General features: G+C 50.7%; 8 protein-coding genes across 8 annotated transcripts; 4 read left to right on the top strand and 4 right to left on the bottom strand.

Annotated features, from left to right (window-relative positions):
* Positions 1-217: 217 nt before the first annotated feature.
* Positions 218-2,804, top strand: J4E82_011349 (uncharacterized protein; the record flags this gene model as incomplete). Its single annotated transcript, XM_051737557.1, has 5 exons — positions 218-1,255; positions 1,305-1,419; positions 1,465-1,732; positions 1,790-1,892; positions 2,331-2,804. The coding sequence occupies 5 exons, from the start codon at positions 218-220 to the stop codon at positions 2,802-2,804; spliced, it is 1,998 nt and encodes a 665-aa protein (XP_051582677.1).
* A 1,607-nt stretch (positions 2,805-4,411) lies between these two features.
* Positions 4,412-6,006, top strand: J4E82_011350 (uncharacterized protein; the record flags this gene model as incomplete). The annotated part of the gene is made up of 2 exons (XM_051737558.1): positions 4,412-5,825; positions 5,885-6,006. The coding sequence occupies 2 exons, from the start codon at positions 4,412-4,414 to the stop codon at positions 6,004-6,006; spliced, it is 1,536 nt and encodes a 511-aa protein (XP_051582678.1).
* Positions 6,007-6,213: 207 nt separating this feature from the next.
* Positions 6,214-7,353, bottom strand: LYS12 (homoisocitrate dehydrogenase; the record flags this gene model as incomplete). The annotated part of the gene is made up of 2 exons (XM_051737559.1): positions 6,214-7,262; positions 7,329-7,353. 2 exons carry the CDS (start codon positions 7,351-7,353, stop codon positions 6,214-6,216), a joined length of 1,074 nt encoding a protein of 357 aa, XP_051582679.1.
* A 323-nt stretch (positions 7,354-7,676) lies between these two features.
* Positions 7,677-14,185, bottom strand: J4E82_011352 (putative NRPS-like protein biosynthetic cluster; the record flags this gene model as incomplete). The annotated part of the gene is made up of 6 exons (XM_051737560.1): positions 7,677-7,842; positions 7,981-8,623; positions 8,758-9,037; positions 9,311-13,255; positions 13,321-13,709; positions 13,759-14,185. The coding sequence occupies 6 exons, from the start codon at positions 14,183-14,185 to the stop codon at positions 7,677-7,679; spliced, it is 5,850 nt and encodes a 1,949-aa protein (XP_051582680.1).
* A 1,906-nt stretch (positions 14,186-16,091) lies between these two features.
* On the top strand, positions 16,092-17,132 carry J4E82_011353 (uncharacterized protein; the record flags this gene model as incomplete). The annotated part of the gene is made up of 1 exon (XM_051737561.1): positions 16,092-17,132. The coding sequence occupies one exon, from the start codon at positions 16,092-16,094 to the stop codon at positions 17,130-17,132; it is 1,041 nt and encodes a 346-aa protein (XP_051582681.1).
* A 1,089-nt stretch (positions 17,133-18,221) lies between these two features.
* On the bottom strand, positions 18,222-18,956 carry J4E82_011354 (uncharacterized protein; the record flags this gene model as incomplete). The annotated part of the gene is made up of 1 exon (XM_051737562.1): positions 18,222-18,956. One exon carries the CDS (start codon positions 18,954-18,956, stop codon positions 18,222-18,224), a length of 735 nt encoding a protein of 244 aa, XP_051582682.1.
* Positions 18,957-19,073: 117 nt separating this feature from the next.
* On the bottom strand, positions 19,074-19,743 carry J4E82_011355 (uncharacterized protein; the record flags this gene model as incomplete). Its single annotated transcript, XM_051737563.1, has 2 exons — positions 19,074-19,648; positions 19,704-19,743. 2 exons carry the CDS (start codon positions 19,741-19,743, stop codon positions 19,074-19,076), a joined length of 615 nt encoding a protein of 204 aa, XP_051582683.1.
* A 988-nt stretch (positions 19,744-20,731) lies between these two features.
* Positions 20,732-22,336, top strand: J4E82_011356 (uncharacterized protein; the record flags this gene model as incomplete). The annotated part of the gene is made up of 1 exon (XM_051737564.1): positions 20,732-22,336. The coding sequence occupies one exon, from the start codon at positions 20,732-20,734 to the stop codon at positions 22,334-22,336; it is 1,605 nt and encodes a 534-aa protein (XP_051582684.1).
* Between the last annotated feature and the right edge of the window lie 2,788 nt (positions 22,337-25,124).

Below are 25,124 nucleotides of genomic sequence, written 5' to 3' on the forward strand. Positions count from 1 at the left end.
CTTCCTGACACTCCTGCGTATCCGTTTACATTGACATGTGTGCGCCGTGCGCAGACGAAGACAAGTGGGGTTTGTACATGGGTAGCAAGTCGAACTTATTGTGCTTGACTTCTCCTAGCACTTGTGAAGTTTCGCATCTCACGGTTGCTTCTGTGCATTTGATTACCACTCGACTGGATTGATCGATCATTTTCTTTGATCACACACGCATGAAAACATGACACCTTCAACACGAAGCTCAGCAGTCAAGTATGGCCACATTGACCTTGGTTCGGAATTCTTCTTCGAAAACATGGATCAGGATTCGGACGTCGAGATGACGATAGAGGAGGACGACCTTATCACTACGAACGTACCCCCGATGGATCATGGCCATCTAAGTAACCTCTACGAGGACCGTATGATTATCGCTATCGACTTCGGTACAACATTCAGCTCTGTTGCATACACCGTTATACCGAGAGGCGTCTCACCAGAAAACGTGGACATCAGCCATGTGAGATGCATTGGCAACTACCCAGGCTACGAACCCCCACCTGGTAAACTAGATTTTCGAGAAGATGTGCCAACTGAGTTGTGGTACGATCATGGACGCACAGGAAGGGGTGAACAGCGATTTGCCAACACATCCGACGATGACCATCAAAGCTGCGTGAGCGATGACGAAGTGTCAAGCAGCGACGATGATGAATCCGAGGATGAGGAGTCACGATTGCAATTCGAGGATAGCAATGGAGTCGAGGACCTTGCCAAAACACAGACTAGATCCACAGCACCGAGCAAAGCAAAGCAATACTGGGGTTACGAGGTCCAGCAAAAGCTCAACGTCATGAATGCCCCTCTTGATGAGGCTCGGCCACTCACCAGAATCAAACTCAACCTTGTTTCGAAAAGCGCGACTGATCACATTCGGGACGAACTCCGGTCCACTCTGACAGCACTGAGAAAACGGGGTATCATCGATAAGGACACAGATATTTACAGGCATTATCTGACGCACCTGCTAAACCACACAAAGGAACAACTACTTTCTTCGCATGAGCTCCAACAGAACATGCTTATTGAGTTTGTGTTGTGTGTGCCAGCTAAATGGCCTGTCACTGCATGTCGAGTTATGCAGACGGCACTAGAGGAGGCTGTAAAGGAAGTCGGTCTCAGCAAAAATGCCGAGGACGACGTTTGTAACTTGTTCATGATCTCGGAGCCAGAGGCTGCTGCTGAGTGTATCCTTGCAGAGGCGGGATGTAAACTCTATGTAAGCTTCTCTGATCATCAAAGACCTCTTCGCTGATAACATCCCACAGAGCAATGAGACAGCTGTGATCCTCGATGCGGGAGGAGGCACAGTGGATGCTGTGACGTACAGATGCGTGAACAGCGATCCTGTGCGGTTGGCTGAGGAGGTCATTGCCCCCGATAGTGAGTCAATCGGCCAACGAAAGCGACAAGACTAACTTTGCGAAGGTCAGTTACTTGGGGCAAGCTTCATCAATGAACGATTTGAGCAAAAACTACTCCAGAAGCTCGCGAACGAGAAATACCTGATCGATGACGTACACAATCCGAAGACATTAAGAAGCATTGTGGGAATCAGAACGACTATCTTCGAGAATTATCAAAAGCGGATCATCGATATCACAAAGCGAAAAGAAGAAACATACATAGTACATATCGAGAATCTCAGAGAGAATCAGAAAAAAGGCTTCTACCAAAACAACCTAGAACTGAAGAGGTGATTTCTCTCCTCACTTTCGTCGCATGATTGCAAAAGCTGACTTTGCTCTTCCAGGAAAACAATGAAGAAGTTCTTCCAGCCATCGCTAGACTGCGCGAAAGAAGTTCTGGAGAACCAACTGGAGCTTGCAGAGAACAAGAATCGACAAGTCGAGAAGGTCATTTTAACTGGCGGGTTTGGTCAATCGCCTTCACTCCAAAGTCACCTGAGAAACTACCTTGCGAAACGTGCAGATTGTAAGGGAGCGAAAATTGATCTCATCGTCCCACGAAGCCCGTCAGTCAATCTCACTCCCAGATATGCGAGTTAGGTAACATAGACTAACGAGCCATTAGATCAACCGCAGTAGCTAGAGGCGCGGTCCTCCGAGCACTCAACAAAAGATTTGGACCAAGTCGCATTACACAATGCAGCTACGGGTTTCTCTTCAGTGAATCGTACGATCCTGAGAACATACCAGAGCACAGGGGAACAACATGCCGAATCAACCGCGTTGACGGCGAACGATACGTTGACGAGACTATCCGGTGGGTGTTACAAGCAGTCAGTACATATATTGCAGATTTGATTCTACACTTCATTGACTTTGAGGCAGGGTGAAAGGGTGGAGAACATGCAAGCCTTCACTTTCCACGTCAAGCATACCTTTCCCTTGACAAGAAAGAAGTTGTTGAGCGCTGAACAGCTTTGGATGTGTGACGAACCGAGACCAGATCATTACAGAAAAACGAACATTAAGAACAAAGGTGACGTCGACTCGCAATGCGCATACCAAGCTAACATCGGGGCAGGAGCTGTCATGGTCGGCTTTCTCCAGACCGATTTGACAAGATTGAAAGATGAAGGTCGTATTGTGCCGCAGTACCCATCTGAGGCTAGCATACACAAAGGATCTAAGAGATGCTTCTGGGAAGTCGATTACGAAGTTGCGTTGATCGTCGAAGGAAGAAGTATCCGCTTCGAGGCAAGGTATCCTGTGAAGGGTGCCTTGGGCCCAGGAGAACAACAGGAAGTACTTGGGGCTAAGCTCGTTGGTATAGCAGCAGCGTTTGCACCAGGTACCGCATGAATGAATCTAGGTAAAAGGAAAGACATTGACTCTATAGGAGGGATAAGGAACATTGCTCCTTCTATGTATTCATTAGGTAGTTATAGATAGGCGATCCCTTACTGTTCTTTTAACGCAGAGCTGGTACTATTGCCTACAATTACACCTTTGATATTCTAGCAGCTGGGTAGGGCTAACAAGCCTATCGTTTGTCCCATGTTAAAGGTTACCTAAGGAGACTTCATGACTAACGAACGATTGTATTGATAAACTTGAACCAGGGCTAGATTGAGAAGCAGAAGATGCTGCCCATGTAGAAGATTACAATAACCTTTGCTATTACCCCAGCACATCTTCCTTGATGAAGTCGATGAATCGCTTGCACGATCTGACGAGCATCTATATCAGCAATCACCATACAAAACCGCTGCTCGTAACGAAGCACTCTATATGAACGCCAACGCTTGCTTCGACTTTGCAACAGCAACGAATGTGAACATAAACCCCCGGTGAATATTTTGTGAAGCCCTGGAACAACTCCAGCGAAGCGATCTGGAGGATCTGAATGTGCCGGTTGACTGGTACATGGATGATCCTGGACATGTGCTCGCCATTAGTCCGAAGTAGCAGTGGCCAAGGCTGAGATCGTACACAGAGGGTCGTAGTACTTTGTTATGGACAAGATACAGCCTTGGGTCTATAGACCAGGCTTATAGTAATCAGGGATGAACGCGAGTAGGGGCAAGCATAGAGTGGTGCGTGGTAAGAGTAGATGCACCGATGCCGCGCAGAAAGAATACCATCGTTACGACTCTTTCGTACAGTCACGTTCACGGTTGTTCCCGATTATCGTGATGATGCTCCAGGCAACTTGATCTTGCAGCCTGCAATGTTATTGACATGCGCAGAATTCATGAAGGTGTACGGGTGAGGATCGAAGAAGTCAGGTTCCACACACCCCACAAAAGCCACCCGCCGCGGCGCACGGACTGATGGTGACGTACCACGACATCGTGTTTGCTATGCATCACGTAGCGCAACAACTCCATGTAACCATCGTACCCAAGTCTTCAATAATCATCTCCGCTATTTTCAGTCGCTTCCTGCAACGCCATCCTCATTCTACCGCCATAGACGATCCTCGTGCACCTACCTTCAAAGTCGCCTCCTCACCCTTGCGACACATCATCCGATATCGCAACATCGCCATCATCACGCAAGACCACCCACGACCTAAAACAGCAGGTACTTGACGGACCCAAGATACGCGACTTAGTACTCCATCGTACATGGCTCTCGTATTCGTTGCTTGATTACGCCAATCTACCCCGGACTTGTTGCGACTAGGCGAAGGTGGGAAGGTGTCACCACGGGACGTTGCCGAGAAAAGAGGCGCCTGAACAGCAGACACCTTGGAGACGCGACAAAAGAGCTGAAAACTCAGCTGTGATAGATTCGGATTCCTTCCCTTGTCGCAGCGGCTTGCATTCAATAGGCGCCTGTGCCAGAAAGAACACGACATAAGCTTTTTGCCACCCAGATTGCATACTTGGAAAGACGATCCATTCCCTAAACAGGGACTGACTGTAAACATTCATAACAAGCTCGTCACATAAAGGCGCAACCAAATGGAGACACGATCTTCCGAAACCCCAAGCGGAGCATCACAGACAACCATCCCGCCGTTGCTGAACCTGCCTTCGGAGTTACTCCATGATGTACTCCGCTACCTCCATCTTTCCGATCTTCTTACAGTGGGCATGGTCAGCAAATCCTTGCGCCAGCACACTCTCCAGGATATACTTTGGCAAACGTTTGTACAAGCAGAAGTCCCCGCCATCACCAAACCCGCACACTTGACATGGCGCGACCTCTTCCAGCGACACCACCCATATTGGTTCATCGCCCGGCGAAAGATCTGGTTCGCCGACACCGCGCACACGGGCAAGCTCCTCATCGCACGCTACGACCACCGCCTCGACGCAATCGAAGCTTACGCCCTTGTAGCCGAACGCGGCGTTCCGTCTGCACTATCGTGGGAGCAGCACCCGGAAGCCATAATCCACACCTTTAACCCAAAGATACGCCTTGACCTCAACGCGCCTGTTGTCCGACTAAACAAAGATGCCTACGAAGAAGCCATTGGACCCATCGGCTATCGTCTCCAGAAGGAAATTCGCATGAGCCTCTACCGCGACCGGCAACAGCAAGCCGCGAGTCTGTTCTCGCAACTCATGCTCACGCGCCCCTGGCCCCAAGCCATCACAGGCGATGCAACGCCCGTATGGCCACCTCTCACTTTGCCCAGTCACGACCGCACACGCAACGACACTTCCCCATCCGGCTTCCGCCAACCAGGCCAGAAACCCGCTACTTTGACCCAGCTGTCCACATCCACATTTCGCATCCGCCGGTGGATGGAGTTCTCTACACGCGCACTCGGCCTGGGTATGCGCATCGGCGAGGACGTGACGACGTGGGCCACGCTACCTGAAGAATGCTACACACCGACCAAGCAGAAACCGTGGCAGGGCATCTGGTGCGGCGATTACGCGGGCCATGGCTGCGAGTTTCTCGTCATCATGCAGCCGGATGAGGCGGATGCAAAGCCGCTGCCTGAACAGGCCTTGTGGGCAATGAGGGCGAGGGAACGAGAGGGTAGTGTGTCTAGTGAAGGGAGTTGGACCACCGCGCCTACAGATGTTGCGTCCGAGGATGGCGAGGGCAGTGTCGCGGCAATGGAGACTGCAGATGACTTGGAAGACAGCGTTGCTACGTTGCAGGAAGCGTTTCATATCAGTCAGAGTAGTGGACCGGAACACACCGCTAGCACTGGACAAGAAGAAGACCCGGACGTATATCGTGGTCGCATCGAGGCTGTCAAGCTGACAGGCGATCCAAATATTCCACGCGGAGAATTTACCTTTATAGCACCTGATATTGGACCTAATGGCTTGATCCGCGTCGCCAAAGAGGAGATCTTCAAGGGCGCAAGGATTGTGAGAAGTGTTGGGCATATCGCTGCTACAGGCTTCAGGAATGGTACGTTTCCGTGTATCCATTGTGATTATTGTGGAACGCGATTTGCTCATTTCATCTAGACAATTACATGACGAGTCAACTCATCCTCATCTCGCATGACCGGTTGGCGCAGTATTGGGAAACCTTTGGGCATGTTTCTTTCTATCAACGAGTTGATGTCGAGGCTCTTACTAGGATATGATCAACAGCGGAGCAAGGTTTTGGATTGGAGTGACGAATTTGGTGGAACTGGTTGGAGTATATGGAGTATTCGTCTAATTGCACATCATATATCTCATCTGGTCGGTATTTACGCGCATGAAATTTGTGGATCGTCATTCTGGACCAGTCTCAGGGTACCCGAACAGCACCCGCGAGCAGCCTTGATCAACTTTCGACAATCACATGTCTACAACCTCTTGCAGATATCCTCGATGATCTCCTCCGTCTTGGCTTTGCCACCCATATCCGGGCTCAGTAGCTTTGCCTCCTCGAGGTTGGCGTCCACTGCCTTGTACACAGCCGCCGCCGCCTCTTCCTCACCAATGAACTCCAGCATCAACGCCGTAGACCGGATCGTCGCAATAGGGTTCGCGATGCCCTGGCCCTCGATATCTGGTGCGGAACCGTGGCATGGCTCTCCGATGACGAAGTCCTTGCCAACGTTCGCAGAAGGAACCAGGCCAAGGGAGCCAACGAGGGCCGCCGCGCCGTCGGAGAGAATGTCACCGTATAGGTTGGGCGCGACGATGACGTCGTAGTCCTGAGGCTGGCGGAAGAGCTTGTACACCATGGAGTCTACGATCTGCTCTTCTACGCCGACGAGACCGTACTTGGCGTCTTGGAGTGCGCGGCGGGCTGTCTCGCGGAAGAGGCCGTCGGTCTGCGAAAGCACGTTGGACTTGTGTGTGATGGTTACGAGCGGCGAGTTGTGGATGGAGCTTGCACCCGCATCGCGGACGCGCTGGCGGCGGAGCGCGATGTCGCCGGCCATGGCACTAATGTTGAAGGATGCTGTTTCCGAGATGCGCTTGATTGCCTCTGCAATCTTGGAGCCGTCGGGCGCCGCGTACGTCTTTTCTTCTTTGACGTAAAGATCCTCGGTGTTCTCCCTCACAATCACCAGGTCTACACTCCTCGCTGCTCCCCTCACGCTCTTCACAGGACGGACGTTGGCGTACAGGCCCATGCGCTTTCTCAGTGCGACGATCGGGCTGGAGTAGCCTTTGGTTTGCACAGTGGGCGAGCTGACGGCTCCGAAAAGGGCGCCATCGCAGTCGGACTTGAGCGCCTCAACCGTCTTGTCGGGCAGGGCGGCGCCCGTCTTCTGGAACGTTTCCCAACCAGCCTCGTGGTGCGAGAAGGAGAACTTGAGGCCGAACGAAGAGGGCAGGGCTTCGAGGATGCGGCGGCCCGCGGGGATTACTTCGCGGCCGATGCCGTCGCCTGGGATGAGGCCTAAGGGGCATTAGTCGACGACCTCAGATACGTTCTGCGCCGTCATCGTGCAATTGACTGCCTTACCTATCCTCAAAGTGCGTGCGGCCATGTTGAAGCTGTGATGCGGTGCGGGTTGCTCGGCCCTGGAATTTTTGGTGTTGCCGCAGCTTACGCCGAAGTTCGGAGGTCCGAGCTTCCTCTGCCGCGGAATGCCAACGGTCTGTACCCCACGGGGACCAAAGACAATCGACATTCAAGGCAAATATCAAATGACTAAGTCTACTACTACACTTGCTGATCTATCGCCACGTCAATGCCGACTTCATTACACCTTACCCTGGGAATTACCCGTAGCGATGCCGCGCACCATTCCATTCCGTTTCCCGAACCACTAGCCCTAACTCCGTCCTTCAGCCAACAACCCACCATGTCCTAATCCAAATCCTCGTTCTTCTCTTCCTTCTTCTCACTTCCATGTACTTGCTCAAACTTCTCCTTGGGATCCTCCGCACCTTCTTTCCTCGCCTGCTCGGTAGGCAGCAGCTCGATCACTACAACAAAGAGCTCTTGGTTGGTTTCCCGGTTTTTGAGCACATATCTAAGTGTGTGCGATCTGATTAGTATAATTGATCAAGTCAGCTCCATATCCCACGGTCCAAAGAAAGGTGTATGTGTAAGTAGCGGTGGAATGCTCAGCAGAACAAGAGGACAAAGAACAAAGAAAGTTGTAACGTACCGCAGGGGCTGTCCATCCCAATGCCCAATCATACTGATATTAGGCAATCCATACCCAATCTTCAGCGCAAACTCATTGAAGTCAAGGTATGGATTGAAGAAATCGCACTTGTATTCCCTTCCCGCCTCGAACACGAAATCCTTTCGATTTTGCTCCGTGAGGAAGAACTTTTGCCTCGCTCCAGATTTATCCGGTACGCGCTTTTCTTTCCTGACTTCGACTCCGTCGCCGTCTGCACCCTCCTCGTAGACGATAGCCTCACCATCTGATCCAGGCACTTCAACATCTCCCTGCGTTTGCGCTTCGCCCTCTAGGTCGTCCCCACTAGGCTTATCTCCGTCTGCCTTGCTGCCAATCCTGAGCACATTTATAGAAGATAGCAGCGCGCCGTATAGGTACGGCTCGTCGGCGTATACATCGCCATCGAGACCCGGGTCGATCCACCACTTGACTATTCCAAACGCCTTGTCAAACAACGGGGGTAGGCGATCGCGTATCGGGTGGTCAAAGTCGTTTCCGAAGACGAGTTTATCGCCTGCGATATCGTGTTTGGGGGTGAAGGAGAAGGAGATCGAGTAGCGGTCGTATGGGTGTTGTGGGGTCGAGAAGTAAGGAGATGTTTTCGGGGAGCCTTCAGGTAAGCCTGGGGAGGTGTTGTTAGTGGCAGCGCATGGTAATGGTAGGGGAAGAGGGAGGTGGTTGCCGGTCGGCTCAGAAGGGAGGCAGGCAAAACCTCCACCATCGGTGGGTGGGGGCAAGCCAGAGCGTGCAACGTACCTCGGTAATCTTTGATGCGCATATGTATTTTCGCGTCGATGAGATCGGAGGATACGTCCACCGGCTTCTCGCTGTTTACAAGTACATCTTGGTGTTTCGAGGTGTCGTATGTTGCGCCTGCTGTTACGTGCAATATGTACTGCTCGTGGGTCGCCATGCTGGCTCGGAAACGGTTCTCAAAGTGCGTTGACGAGGTCTTCGGCGGAAGCGGTTGCAGTGTCTCAAGTTTGGGTCGAGTCGTTGTAATAGTCCTTCGGTATCGATCGCATGCGCTGTTGGCCTGCAGAACCCGAAATTTGGTGATGGGCGATGACGTTCCGAAGCCGCGGAGGCAGGGATATGGGCGCTAGAGCTCATCAGGCAAAGCGTGATCTGCCATGCGGTGGCGGTCCATGCTGTGATGGAGGGGTAAGTATTGTCATGAACTTATGTGACTTGTGCTACATGCTGGGTGAGCGAAACATCGGCAAAGTGCCCTGAATTAATCTCCTGTACCACTCAGACTACAGCTGACACCTTCCCAAGGCGGCTTAACCACGACCCCTCAACAAACCGCCACATCAACTAACTGTGCATACTTTGTAAACTCATGATCCGCCGCCAGCATCTCCCTCTCCTCTGGAAACGTCCCCATAACTAACTCCACACTCCCATCGCTCTTGAGCGGAAACACAACCAAAAATCTAAACCTCCCGTTTCCGCGCTCTAGCTGCGGCCTCATACTCTCTGGACTCCCCTCATTACCAAAGTAGGTGCTGCCAAAATTGATCTCTTTCATCTCAAAGAGAATCATGTTTGAGATCATGGCATGCATGTGGTCGAGACCCATATTCGCGGTCGAGAAGCGTGAGTGGTCGGGAAGGGATTGGAGAAGAGTAAATGCGTCGTGAACAAGCCCTGGTGTCATGCGTGCAGCGGATGTGCGAAGTACTTGTGCTATGTGTGCGATACTTGTCGTTGGGGCGCAGAGTTCTTCTAATGACATGCTTGTCCGGTTCAGGGTGAGTAGGCTGCCCATGTATGATGTAGGTAGCAGAGAGGAGAAGTAAGGGCGCCCGTCTGTTGGCAACTCCAGGATAGAGTGGTCATCAGGTTTGAAATCTCGGCCATCAGCTTTGGCTACGGCATATCGTGCACGGAGGGCTGAACGCCAAAAGAAGGCTTGGATGATGTCGCTGATCGATATGATGGTCCCGGTGGCTTCGGGATCGCGCAGGACGTTCGTTTTGAGTAGCTCGACCTTCTCAGGTGGGATCAGGAATAGAGTGGTGTCCATCTTCCGCTCTGCACAGGGTAATGGCCATACTGAGTGCAGTGGGTAGCTTAGTGGCCAGCCTAGAGGTTCTGATCGTTTTGAAGCATGCCTTTCAAGAACATCAGCTGACGGGATAAAGGGGAGCATGCCCCAAACATCGAGATCGACCTCTTCTGCTGGACGCCCGTATCCCTCCAGCTCATGCAGAACCTCTGGAAGGCTGTGATTGAAGCTCTCTGTGTCGTACCATGAACAAGTTGCTGAGGTGTCGCCTTGCAGATATCTGCAATTCTCAGCCCATGCTTTTATCGCGATGATAGCCCCCACACCATCCAAACAGCAGTGGTTCAGATCGACAGCAAGAATGCAACCACCTTTGATAAAATTGGCCTGCGCTACGAGTATATCCGCGGGAAGCTGCGGGAAAGTGTCTTGTCGCAGAACCAGCTCGTCTTTGAAGGCTGATGGCACAAATCCATCGCCTCGCAGTTTCTCGAATGCAGGAAGCACATCAGATAAGTCTTTGTAGACTAAACGATCGCGAGCTGGTTGGCCGAAGGGTGGTACAGTTACGCAGAGATCGCCTTTGGTGTATCCGATCTCGTCTTTGGAGCATGTCATCATTTTGCCGCCTAATGCTGGTATGAGCTCAAATGTTCGATTAAGTCCTGCTTGCATGTTGGCGAATGTCTCTTCGAATGTAACGCCCTCTTGGAGGGGGAAGTAAAACACCAGCCCCATGTAATGGTTCGGGTTGACGTAGTCGAAGGAGTTCAATCGAAAAGACTGCCATGCTCTTCGCTGCGCAATCATGCGCTGCATGTTCGCTTCTCGATCGTTGGAAATAGGCTTTATGTTACCGGCATCTTGCGCTTGAGCAACCATCAGCTGGAGAGCAGCAGTGAAGCTGGCCAAAGTGGGATTGGCGTAGAGATGGCGAGGTGCGAGTTTGTCTAAACACCTGATCGCTGCTCGGATGGCATTGATAGCGGCCGATACCCCTAATGAATCGAGGCCAAGTTCGAATAGGTCATCATCTAGAGAAGCAGATTGGATTGGTGGGAGTGATGAAGCAAGAATCTCACGCACTGACCTCTGCATTGTCGATGCAGAGCTGATATTGACAACGAAAGAAGTCTCAGTACTGCGAGTGCTATAGAATCGCTCGATGTAGTCTTCGTAAAGCAGTAAGGTAGCTCGTCGCTTGACCGTCCCTTTGTCTGTTCGAACGAAGGGTTTGTCTGGCTGTGCAAAGCAGATATAGTCACGGGATAGACGTACGGTTTGTCGTGAGGACAGGACGCTATCCTCAATCTTAGCCCATATACTCTCCATCATGTCGTCGGTCTTGGCTACTTGGTCTTTCAACTCGATGAGAAGACCAGCCTGCAGCTTGTTGCTGCCTATGACGAGACATCCGTCAATTGCGGGATGAGTACTGACAAGTGCTTCAAACTCCAAAGGCAGAATCTTGTACCCACTAGAAAGAACAATGAGATCGTCGTTACGACCAGTAAAAGCCCAGAGATTGGGCTTGTTTGGATGCCGCTTATACAGGTCCTTGAAGTTGATGGCGTCCTTATCTGGAAATGTATGGAAGATGCCCTGGAACAGGGATGCATGTTCATTACGGTGGACCCAGTGCTCATAGATACCCGGCTCCACTTCCTTGAACTCGAACCCGGAGTAAGGATGGAAAGCGAACCAGAACCAATCCTCTCTCTTCACGACGAGATTGCCGATAAAAAGACCCTCTGTTGTTCCGGTCAAGTTTAGCACTCTGACGATATGGTTGACTTTGCCAGCGCTGATAGGGCTGACCGGCCCACCTGACGCACAGATGAACTTGGAAGACTGGAATTTAGCCAAAACATCAGGCGTCTCTCCTAGCTCATCGACAAGCGATGGTACCATGCTCCAGATGTCGATCTTGGCATGATCGGCAAGAGTCTCTAGAAGTGAGATGTTGGGGATAGTGCTCTCAGGACCTAATACGCAGGTCAGACCGAAAAGAGCTGGCAAGAGTATATCCATGATGATCCCAGCACCGTGGCACATGGGAAAAGAGGAGTAAATCCGGTCTCCCTCTTTCCAGTCCGACGTCCACGGCACTAATCCATCGTCGCCATCAACATGTGGAAGTAAGCGTGTTGCATCCATCGTGCCGATCAATCCGTGAGTCCACGGGATCGGTTTTGGTACGCCCGTCGAACCGGAGGTGTGAAGATAACAGAAAGGGTCTGTAGCAGCTGCGGCAAAAGCCTTGATGTAAGGGTAGTATTCGACATCTTCCGCATCCAGAAGCTCGTCGAGTAATGGTAGCTCGAGCAACTTCATCGGGCGTTTCTCTAGGATGTCCTCTACAAGAGGAGCTGCTTCCACTTCGCGTGCCTTAGCCCAAATATCACACTCTGTTGCTTTTAGCACAGATAGAGCACCCTCTGTGCTGTTCTTGGGCGAAAGATAGAGCGCAGCGTAGCCAACCTTCACACAGGCATAGGTGATCAGGATGTGCCGAAGGTCGTGAGGGCCGATGTAGCCCACAGGTCGCACCGATGACGACTCGCCGACCTGGTGATGAAGCCACCATGCTGTCTTGTCTACTGCTTTCGCGAAAGTATGCGCTGATATATCCCGCAGTTCAAGGCCTGCATCTGAGGGTTTGGCAATCGAGAAAACGATTTGGTCCGGTTGATTTCTAGCGAGTTGGTCCATGATCTGGGGTATGAGCCGGCGACCATAAGCTGGCTCACTTCCAATGCCATTCATGTGTGGCGTCTCTGGAAGTTTTGTGTTGGGAGAAAAGTACGACGGAGAGTGTGATGAACGTGGGGGAGATGTCCCAAAGGATGTCGGTGGCGTCGACATGCCACTGACGATAGACGTCGCACTGGGCGAGGAATAGCCACTTCGTGTACCATTGAAGGGCGTCCGAGCTTGTAGATAGCTGGCGTTTGTCTCAGTGATCCACGGCATATCAGATTCCTGCAGTCTTTTCTCTTTAAAGTGGCTGGGCTGTCCGTTCTCGTGAATGAGCTCGAGCCGCGAGTCCTTTCGGAACTCACCCGCAGGTGCGCTCACCCAGTCTCCGTTGGCCAGCAAGGCCACACTGCAATGCCATGGCGTTGTGTAACCTGTTTTCGTGTCCAGCAGACTAATCGATATCTTGTGATCGCCTATCGATTCGTGTATCGAGAGTCTAAGGTGATGAGGGTACGCTTCTTTAACAGCTCCAGCATATGCCTATCCATATTGTCAGTTTACAGAGAGGTAAAATCATTGGGCAAATGAATTGTCGGAGAACTTACATATCCTCTGTATAGCATCTGTTTCGCGAGATACTTGACGTCTCTCTTATACTGATTGCTGCCGCGATTCTCTCCGAGCGCGAATATGTGCTTCAGATCAGACTCAAGAAACTTCCGGTAACCGAGATAAGTCAATCTCGTGTCTGCATGTTCTCTGATCTCCTTGTCGATATCGATATCAGGACTCTCGTACTTGTTGAGAAGTAGGCGTCTGAAGTTCGTGCAATTGGCGACATATGTTATCTCTCGCAGCTTGTCCGGCAGGTCTGGGAAATCGAGTATGTCTTTCAGTCGAGAGAAGGCGATGTATGTGAATTTCTTTTCCGTCGACATCCGACGCAGAGCCTCGCCATAAGCCCATGTCTCACGATCTGATATCGAGAGAAGATCTAATACTCGTTAGTCTAGGTCATGACTGTTGACAGTGAGTTTACGTACCATTGTAGGTTATGCCATCTGAGATGATAGTGACTCTCGCTCCGGGCTTATAGACATCCTCTATCCTTGCGCACATGTGGTTCAGCCGTTGAAGTGCTAGTTCCTCCGCCTTATCTGGTAGAGATCCGAGCACTTTGTAAACCTTGTTGGCCGACTTGAAAGGAAAGGCCGGTAAACATGTCTCGACACGTTCGCCTGCTTGGACGAAGCGGTCGATCACGGTAAGGAATTTCACCGTCCCCGCAGCTAGGCGCTCTTTCGAATCAGCGAACTTGTTGAGAGCATGCTCATATATGATTTCGAGAATCTTGTTCGATGTGTCTTCCGTGCCGGAAGGAACGCTGGCAACCGCCGAATCATCGCATGGCAGCGTTATTCCAAGTCCAGCGGGGTTGTTGCTAGTCAAGCCGTTTAGACGCATCGTCATGTCGTCCAGGACTAGTGAGACATGGGAGGGATTGCAACGTTGGAATGATGAGTGAAACTTTGCTCGAGTCCAGAAGTCAACTCTATAAAGCTGCTGGAATCTAGATGGCTCAGGCACGGTCACTTCAGCAGGTGAGAAACAAGCGCCACACGTATTATCGGGTCAAGCCAGCGCTGACTGAAATCACGAAGTGACTGTAATGCCGGTAACGGTACTCGAATAGAAGCAGAGCATCGACATTGCAGGGGTGGCTGAGGTAATATGAGGTTGTTCGGGGCGGGACAACTTTTACGGAGTTGCCTCATTCCAGGTGACATACAGTCAGCGCGTAGTTCGAGTCATGGCAGCGGCAGCCTGCTTAGCTCTTAGAGGGCAACTGTTCCACTGACGCAGTCGAAGCTTGCGAGACCAGCTGGAATCCGAGACTTTACAGTCAGCAACCAATGCGTATCGGCCAAGCCATCCCGCTTCAAGGTAGTGTTTCTGGAAAGAGTCGTAATCCATGCGCCGTTCCATGTGCAAGCGGAGACTAGAATGTGGAATGAGTGAGGTCGAACTGTGACGGGAAGTAAGCAGAGGCTAAGTTGGAACCAACACGGGCCAAGGGCCATGTGATAGTTAGCGTTCGCGCCACTGTGAAACCTACTTGTCGTGTTCCATAGCCAAGACGTCTTCCCGTCGCGCACTCGCGCAGCCACGTACTTGGCTGTATACGCAAGCATGCTCATCCTTTGATCGTGGTCAACAACAGATGCTGCGAGTTCGGGCAGTGCCTCTCAGGTGACGGGGTGTTCAATGTGGTTCCCACATCTGTGTGCGTGAAAAGCCACGTTGTCCAGATGCTAACGGATTCGACAGCAACTCGACTTTCCCCGTCATTGACGTACTTCAGTATGCGTACCGTCACGGAAGGCGTTCGTTCAGTCAAATTTACAGCCCAGTCGTTCTGCTCGTGGCCCCTAGCTGGCCAGAACCAACAAGGGCAAATAGCCGCTCACCGCTGGAAGCCTCCTTGATCGAAGAAGGGCACACCAAGCAGCATCCCAATGCTTATGCGATGTCACAATATACCGCCTTCAGCCGCACCTCGATGATACGCATGTATGCCGAGAATGACTTGATTTGAGGAACATTTCGGAGCCAAGAAGAGCGGGTAAGCATTGTAGCAGCGCGGGCTGACTATGATATCTGGAACTCTTATGATCAGATCATCCCATGCTGACAACATCCAGACTGCGTGCCAATCTTCGTACTATCCTTTCATGCGATTGATCGTTACTACCGCCACAGCCTCGGTGCTGCAATGAATCATACCATAGATCGTCCCCACTCGAGCTCAGAAAGTAGGCGCGACCGGGATTTCGATGAGGGTGGCTGTTTGTTGGTCACGGAATATGTCTCCGAATAAGGTTAAGGACGAGGATGTTTGCACGACTACGATGCTCCAAGCCGCAAGATCCGTTGCTGGACTTTACTAATAAGGGCAGTTGCTAATCGAAACGTGCTCACAGAAAACGTGCTCATTCGCAAATATGCTCATCGAAAGACGCGCTTGTTCAAGTAGGGGGTTGACACGGCAGGACGCCTGATGTGGAAGAAAACGTTGACTTTCAAAGAACGCGTGGGATGGACTGCATCGCGTGTAGTGAGAGCCTGGTGCGTGGGACGTTGGCGTTGCGTCGGAACGACGCCCGCAGCGGCGGATAATATGCCCTGCCGCCTGGTACGCCCTGTGATGTGGAGCGGGCCGTTAGCACCCTTGACCTCACCTCGGTTGGAGAATTCTACCCGCGACTCATGCTTACTGTCAGCACAACACCTCAACAATGGCCGCAAGCGTCCAGTACATTTACGCAAGCAAAGCCATGTCTAAATGTGTCTCGCTAACGAACCTTCACCGGCCATCATGTCCGAGTCTTCGGCCTACCCGTACCCGTACTCGCAGGCCGCCGAGCTAGACCCGCGCATTACAATCCCCAGGCCGCCTATCGACCCTAAGCTAGCACCCATCATCGACTCAGTCATCCTACCAGAAGAGTTGGAAATCTCTTTCCTCCGTGGTCTAGATGTTGGGGGAAGTCCAGAGCCAATCCTGAACGCCAATCCGCACCTGACGCATACTCACCATGTCATCACTAGCCCTAGTGGTCACAGCATTGCCTTATCCATTTTCGCACCACTGGCTTCGTCTAGCGCGCTACCAGCCTTGTTTTACATCCATGGAGGCGGTATGATCTCAGGCGATCGCTTCAGCGCCGTCGCACAACTAATAGATGTCGTCCAAGACATACCGTGCATCGTCGTCTCAGTCGAATACCGGCTTGCGCCCGAGACGCCCGCACCAGGAGGAGCTGAAGACTGCTATGAAGCACTCGTCTGGCTCTCCACAAACGCCATGAGCCTAGGCATCGATCCTGCAGCTATAGTCGTCTGCGGGTCCTCTGGGGGTGCCCCTCTCGCTGCCTCCGCCTGCCTCTTAGCCCGCGATAGGAAAGTTCCTATTGTGCCTATCAAGGCGCAGATGTTACTCTCGCCTATGCTAGATGATCGATGCAACAGCGTCTCGGACGCACAATTCGAATACGGCGTGCCATGGAACGGCATCACAAACCGCGCGGCCTGGAACCACGCCCTTGCAGGTCAGCGCGGCACCAGTACAGTCACCATGTACCAAGCGCCCTCCCGAGCTACAGATCTGACCAACTTACCTCAGGCTTACATCGACGCGGCTGAATGCGAGGTCTTCCGTGATCCGGCTGTCGCATATGCGTTGAATATGTGGCGGTGCGGAAGCTCATGCGAGTTACATGTTTGGCCAGGTGGAACGCATTTGTTCGATGCTGTTGATAACCCTGGGGTGCCTGTTGTTGGAGCTGCAATTGCGGCGAAAAAGGGTTGGTTGAGCAGGATGCTGGTTATTCTTAGGACTGATGGGGGCACGGCATGAGCTGCTCTGTTGGTGGCATGCCGTGTACCGAGACTGATGTGACGGGTCGCCTACATGTCATCCATTCAGAATCACCAAACTACGCTTCTAAATCATGTACTGTAGGTCCAAGTCATCTAATGGAATTGCACCAACTGAGCTGGTTCAAGAGGCATTGTGTTGCTCTGTTTCGCGCAGTCCTCGTAACGAGCTTTCCTCCTCATAAAAGAGATCAATCGTTACTAATCCTTATACATTTCACCATGCCATCTCAGCTTGGTAGCATAAGCCGACCTATGCACACCATATACATCCAATTCTCCCCCACATTGCGGCTATAGATTGTGCGATACAAGTTGCCATCATGTAGCAGACTTACCGCTATACAACCTCAGAACGCTTTTTCGGCTACCCTGCATATATCGCTAGTCCGCTTGCTTAACATAGCCGTGCAATAACGCATTTAAGATTCCGTGCGAAGTAAGACGAGGTGCACGCCCCGAATTGTGATCTTGCTCCATGACCACATCAATACACCGGTGAGCCATTGTAAGCATCTCGCGTTTGCAAATCGTTTGTCCCAGCCGTGGGGATCAGATGTCAGAATTTCGAGTGGGCGAGATGATATCTTGGCAGTGTTGGGCGACTAACCCGATGCGTGACAATGGCCTCAGCCTTCTGCGCGGATCAGGCTGCCTAGTCTATACTTATGCTCTTGTAGGCTCGTCTCCGCGCGTGCGCATGTAGGCCACCAACTGCCATGTAGCTTTTCGGGTTTATCTTACGCCAAGATCACTTGTCTTAGTCTACCCGCTGTACATGTACAACTCAATTGCGTCAAATTGAGCGAATTGATAGTATGCGCTAAAATGACTGCGCGTCGCGCCTGGAACAAAAGCAGATCGCCGCAGGACATTGATCATGCGGGGGATGATGACCGAATGCTGGCATGGAGACGTCGTCTCGACTTGCGCATTACGCGATCTCGTCTTGCAGGAATGACTACTCAGTGGGTAGGTAACAGTTTCCTCAAAACTGTTCCGGGGGGTCGAACGTGACTTTTCATTCCTCTGCTACATTTCAAGGTTTAATTGACCCTATCACTTTCCCTCAAAAATGAACGCCACCCTTAACGGCCTTCCTGAAGCTCTCCATAACACTTTCCACAAGCTTTGCCCCTACCACTCCCTCTTGCCAACTCCACCCCACACTCAAGACACCATCGTTCCCCATCACAACACTCGTTGTGATCGCAGCGCCGAAGCCAACGGCACTACGACTGAAGGTCATGCGTCCGATACGGCACCGATCTTCACAAGCACTATCAGGAACGTCAAAGGACGGGGAAGACGCTGGTGGGAAGCGGCCAAGGTTCGAGATCTCGAATGCCGCATCGCGGGGCGTGTTGACCATAGACTTGAAGACCGCAGCTATGTCGTGTATACCTTCGAATGCAGCGATCGAAGTATATGGCTCACCACTCGGACTCTTGGTACCCATGTAACCTTTAATTGATTCTGCTGTATGACGCGCGGCCACGATTCCGCGTGTAGCTCCTGTGTGTTCATCGCTGTCGGTGGGGAAGGAGTAATGCTCGCGACGGATCTGTACTTTCAATGCATCGATGAAACTGCCCATTGCTTCGTTCGCGGGGCTGTAGTTATGGTGGAGGCTGAGCCATGGACGAAGGTTGATCGGTATAATACCTGTGAGGGCGCGAACAGTATCTGGAAGCTGCTCGAACAACGCGCCGGCCAATACGGCGGTTAAGCCGGACGTCACTGTGAGACCATTCTCTTTGCACTTTTGCGCAAACTTTGCTGAAGCTGTTGGTGAAAAGAACATTGTTCGGTAATGCGACGTCATTGGTAGTTGGATGGGATCTCCTGTCCACTCTTCCAGCTCCTCACCCGACGAGCGGTGATGAGGTGGGTTTGGATTCAATGGCAGTGGATGCAGATCTTATAGTGGCGGCAGAAGAGTCGAACTTTCAGACACCCGTATTGTCGAGCTGTTTGGTTCCAGAGACGGTAGCATGAGAGCACTCTCAAGTGCCTGGTGGAACGATTGGTGGAATATGACTCCCGTTGCGCCATCGCCAAGACTATGATGAAAGACAAAGGATGCGGTGAAACCACACCCCTTTTCTTCAACAGCATCTTGCAGGATAGTCAGTCGCCAGAAAGGCAGGGCATCACGGGAAGGCTTGAAGTCAGTATTGTGTTCCTCCTGGAGAATTGTGTCGAGCTCATGGTCTTGGTTGCTCTGTTCAATCGAGCTAGCTCGAGTCTTGAAAAGTACGCAGGTACGAAGATCGAGAGACTGCAAACGAACGAAGTAGGCGCCTGGAGATACTTCGTCGACTGGTATGGCGGATAGGATGGAGTTCCTGTGAATGACACGTGACAATGCGGCGTAGATGATTGACTGCAGCTCGGGTAGAGTAGTAACAGTAGTGAGAGAGTAGTGAGCAGATACTCCCACATTTATGAAGAATCCTAGTTCGTGAGAAACAGCGGAAAGCTGTTCGGATTTTCCTAAGCATGGTAAGCTTTGGTGGGGGGTTATGCCTGCCGCATAGACGCTTCGTACCCAATAACCGTAGCACGGGAAGCCCGCGCACACTATCCATGGTCTTTAGACTGTTGACGGTTTCCTTTGTGTAGATAACTGTAAAGAGACGGGGACTGGAAACTTAGGTTCTGACAACACCTTGGCTACCGGGAGGTCCAGAAGTTAGTAGATATACCGCCCTCTAGCGCATTGCAGTCTAGGTTAGCAAATAGCTGTATTCATTCTAAGCATCAAGAGAAAAGAAGCTTGTTAGGGAAACAATACTCTAAGAGAGTAGACAGGACGACAGCTACAATTAGACCTGATGGCTCGGAAGACAGTAAGACGTACGGCATAGTGTCACTTAGCTGCCTTTTCTGGTTAGTCGTTCTACTGAATAGTAAGATCCACGCTGCTGCGCAATACTTAGCGGCAGCCGATATAGATCCCTAGAACGATAACACCGATTGGTAAATCATGCGGTTAGGTAAGGTGCAGGACGAGCCATCCTACATAAGCGCGTCAGCCCTGCATTCGGTACCCCCACGGTTGTGCACTAGCAAGGTGCAGGGCCTCAAGCCATAATCATCGCAAAAGTGCTCTCTAACCCGACACTAGTCTCATAACATGTCAGATCCTTTCTCACGCTCGGTGAGAATTCGAAAAATGCTTAGCGCAATTGTGCCAGGTTTTTCTTTTTGCTTGCTCAGCTGTTGTCGATTCGGTATCTCGGTGTCAGCCGCTATGGGACCCTCGCTTAACAATGTCCTCACCTTGATACAGTTGTACATTCGTCTCTCACAGCGTTATATGAGATAAGACAGAAAGAGACAGCACACACCACCACCACCGTTGTCACCCTCTCGGCTATTTCTCGATCCCCATCTGCTGCTATGCATCCTTCTCGTCCATCCATCCAAGAACCTTTACTTTCGCCAACCTTGTTCTTATCTACCGATGCAGAGGACCTCAGATGCACTACCCAAATACACTCTGGGTGTTGTCCAATGAGTCCACCAATAGACCATGCGCGTCGAGTGGTCGAATCCCACCCAGGCGTTCAAGCAATGGAAGCGACAACACAAGCATGGTCAAACTTCTCTCTTACAGCAGTGTACATAATGATTTGGCTCATCTACTTTGTCGAAACATTGCTCGCCGGCATCACGTTAGCCTTGGTTCCATACGTCACATCAGCCTTTTCTATGCACGCTTTCACACCCACTGTTAGCATACTAAGCAATATCCTCGGCGGTGCTATCACACTATCTATCGCGAAGATCATCGATATCTTTGGGCGACCTTATGGCTTGCTATTCTGCCTTATCACAGGATCAAGCGGGTTGGTCATGATGATGGTGTGTGACGGCATAGGCACGTATGCTGCGGCCATGGTCTTTCATACCTTGGGAAACAATGGTGTGCAGTATATCTTGTCTGTTCTCATTGCCGATACGACGAAGTTGGAGAACAGAGCGCTGGTGCAGGCGCTTATGAACTCAACTAGCCTGATTACAGGCTGGGTAGCTGGCCCTTTGGCGCAAGCATATCTTCGCGGCATGGGATGGCGGTGGGCATTTGGTTCATTCAGCGCGCTTGTTCCGCTTGTCACGCTGCCGCTGCTGGGTTTACTTGTGGTGAACCATCGAAAAGCGAGGAAACTGGGACTTATCAGAGTCACAAAAGAGGACTGTGAGCGGAATCCTTGGGAGTTGATGATATACTACAGTCGGGAGTTCAATGCTGTTGGCTTGGTGCTCGCTTCTACAGGAATCGCGCTTTTTCTTCTTCCGTTTAACTTGTATGCTTTGACGGGCAAAGTTTGGTCTTCGCCGCTCACAGTTGGCGTGATCCTGCTCGGCGTTCTACTTCTATCGGCATTCGCTGTATGGGAGAAGTCTTTCGCATCTCTCCGGTGCCTTCCATACAGGCTACTCTTGGACCGAACCGTATTTGGCGCATGTTTACTATGCGCTTGTCTTTTCGCAAGTTACGCCGTATGGAACAGCTATTTCGGCTCTTACCTGCAAGTTGTTCAGGGACTCAGCGTGGAGGAAGCGAGTTACGTTGCGCAGCTGTACACCGTTGTGAGTGTACTAGTCGCCGTCTCAACTGGATACATGATTCATCGAACCGGCCATTTCAAGACCACATCATTAGTCGTCGGTTTCCCGCTAAGTCTATTGGGTCAGGGTTTCATGATGTACTTTCGCACATCCAGTAACATCGGATATATCATCATGTGCTTCCTCTTCATTTCAATCTCGCAAGGCGTTCTCGTTGTCACGGACGAGATCGCTATGCTAGCTGCTGGTTCGCACGAACATGTCGCCGCGATGCTCGCAATCGTAAGTATCTTTGGGAACATCGGTGGTGGCATCGGTATGACAATTGCGGCATTCATATGGTCTGACATAGTGCCGGATCGACTGGTGCGATACCTACCTTCTGAAGAACTACCGAACCTCAATAAGATCTTCGGCGAGATAACGACTCAACTATCTTACCCTATGAAATCTCTAACACGCCTTGCTATCCAGCATGCGTACGAAGATGCGATGCTTCGACTTCTGTTAGCTAGTACTGCTATCTCGGTTGTAGGGATTATCGGACCGTTGACGTGGAGGAACATCAATGTCAAAGAAGTCCAGCAGAACAAAGGCCATGTATGATAGGTATCCAGGTTTACGCGTATTGAGAACAGATATATCTACACAGTACTAGTAGCGATCTTTGTATTTGTAGCCAGCGTCAGCGCACAGCTTTGAGATTACTTTATTCAAGAATCCTATATTTGGCATGAGCAAAGCCTGTCTCTGTTCCTGCCTGCATCAATTTTCCAGGCGATTGCGATAAATCAGCATGGTTGACCGAACTCGAGCGTCGTCCGATAAGCTATGCAGCGGGCGCACATCACTTGCCTAGATCACCTTTTTATCTCCGATTTTGCCAACGTAGTCACCCGGGCCTGTAATCTCGCAATCTGGAGTGCGCGACGGCTGGAAAAGATGATCTTTGTGAAATAATATCTTGTGACAAATCGGGCAATCATCGGGGATCTTGCGCGAGTCCTTCCACCATAGCGAAGTTGGAACAGGTACCGACGGAGGAACAGTCGTGTGTTCGGTGCAACAGTGCTCGCACATCTTGCGGCTGATAATTGGGAACAGTCTCGATAGAATAGTGCCGCTTACATGATCGCTTTCTTCGTCTTCTGCGTCGCTGTCGTCGCCTGTAGCGTCATCCGGGCTATGCGCCAAGAATCGATCCAATGACTCGATTCTGAAGGATGATTGTTTCGGATTCTTTTTGTGTACCGAGATGTGAGCATCTACGAAGTGCTGCTCTCGATATGTCTCTGACTGTTCGGGCTCTTTCTCAGTGCCGTGGTGTCTCATGTACTCTGAATAGACTCGGCTCAACTCTGCACCCAGTATACTATCCAGATGTCGCTCGTTGCGCTCTTGCAAGTCGCGCTCGGCCTTTAGCATCTTCGCTAACCTATCCTCACGGTCTTTCTTCAACTTCGAGACAGGGTCCTGGCCATCTGGCGAGCCTTCCAGAGTGTGGAACGTGTCTGGACTAGGATGCAGGAACGGAAGGTTGTAGCTGGGAAGTGGTTGTGCGATGGGCAAGCTACTCAACGCGCCAAAACCTTCATAGAAGGATCCTAAAGGTCGGGTATCAAGGCGATTAGAATCCAGTATTATCGCGTTCTCTAGAAGTATGATCTTCCGACATCCTGAAATCTTTTCTGTTCGGCGACGCAGCTCTTGGAAAACAGAGCTCCAATGGCGACCTACAAGGTTGTTAGTACGGGTTTGGAATGCAAGGACGACGCGCAATGGTTTCACTTGTAGCTTTGCTCCTCAACGGGTGAGACGATCTCGTGCACTGTCTTCTCGTGGTTTACATAGGTAGCAGAGCGACAGACGTTACCACCGATTCATCCGATCCGACCGAATGCAGGTAGCAAAGCAGAAACACGTACTGTAAGGAAGTCAGCTGAACGTCTCATACGTATCCTTGATAGCTAATTTACCCAAAGATTTCAGTCAATGATTCTCGTCTGGTATGGAGCATCTCAGTGAAAGTCACCGCGTTGCCATTTGTCTCTACAGTGCCCGTGCGCCAGATGATCACTAACGCCAAATAATCACCCCTAACAACTCAATATAGTCAAAAAGATAAGGTTGTAGAGCCACCACAAATCGTAATAAAATTGCGCAAAGCTAGAATTATACTAAATACAGGCCTACAAGAAATTTAGCTTATTCAGATAATCTTTTAGAGGGCGTTATTACGCGATTACAGCAACTACGCGGTAGAGCAGCTCGTGCAACCCTTGCGGCTCCTACTACAGCTGGAGTAACACTACTACGCTTTTAACGCTTTGTAGCTGGCGTATAGGGTTGTAAAGCCTTGCGCTTACTATTTTAGGAAAGTTTTATAAGCTTTTTAGTGTTGTTAATAAGCTGTTGGTGTTGTTTCTTCGCTAGCTTTTTAGCCTCCTCCTTCCTCTTCTCCTCCGCCTGTCTCTCCCGCTCTACACGCTTTACAGCTTTGAGTTAAGCCTTACAATCGCAAGCTGCCTTCTTAATCTTGGCTTGCTTAGCTTTTTAAAGCTTTTTAAGCTTAGCTTGTTGTTGTTGTTGTATCTTGTAATCGCGAGCTCGTTTAACGCTTGTTAGTAACTACCAAACAGCTCTACTATGATACTTAGGATAATCCTCAAGCTGTAGGGTATATAATTTAGTTTCCCGCCTCTTCTTAATAGCTAGGAACTGCCTAAGGCCTTTAAGTTTGCTGTAAAGGAGTGTATTTTAAGCTGCAAGGTGGTGTAAACTTCGCTAAAGCTTCTTGACGCCCTTGCTGCTCTAATCCCTTACCTTACGACGTACAATTGACTTTAGCTTGAGCTAATCCTCCTCAGAGAGTACAGAGGTTGAACTAGCTTCTAAATCTAACCCCTCCTTAGCAAACTTGTTAAGTACAACCGCTAGGTTAGGTAGGTATATACTAGTTGCTTTAAAGGACCTCTTAATAAGAGGAGGTTTAAAAACCTTAATCTAGGACCTCTAGAAGAGCAGGAAGAAGTCTCCTTTAGTTATATTAAGTAATCCTTAGCTGTCTTAAAGGTATTAAGTTAACTTAGTTAAGTAAGCGTTTGCTAGAGGTTTAATGTAACGAGGGCTCGAGACACACGTCCCTCGAAGGAACAGAGTACGCGCTAAACCTGCTTATAAGGCGCGCCTCGCTCTGTAGAGCGAGGTCAGGATTATTCTCTTGACAACCTACACCTGTAGTCTGAATACACGAGCTATCTCCCACTATTGTTACACGGGGTTAGGCTATACTTCTCTAGGCTCGGTCCGTACTAAGGCGAGGTAGACTAAAGCGGTAGTCCGTGAGGTATCGTATGGAATGATCAGGTGGAAAAGAGTTATCGTTGTAACCAAA

The sequence above is a fragment of the Alternaria postmessia genome (assembly GCF_024291825.1).
Source record: "Alternaria postmessia strain BMP 2775 chromosome Unknown scaffold_189, whole genome shotgun sequence".
In the NCBI taxonomy this organism is placed as follows: Eukaryota; Fungi; Ascomycota; class Dothideomycetes; order Pleosporales; family Pleosporaceae; genus Alternaria; species Alternaria postmessia.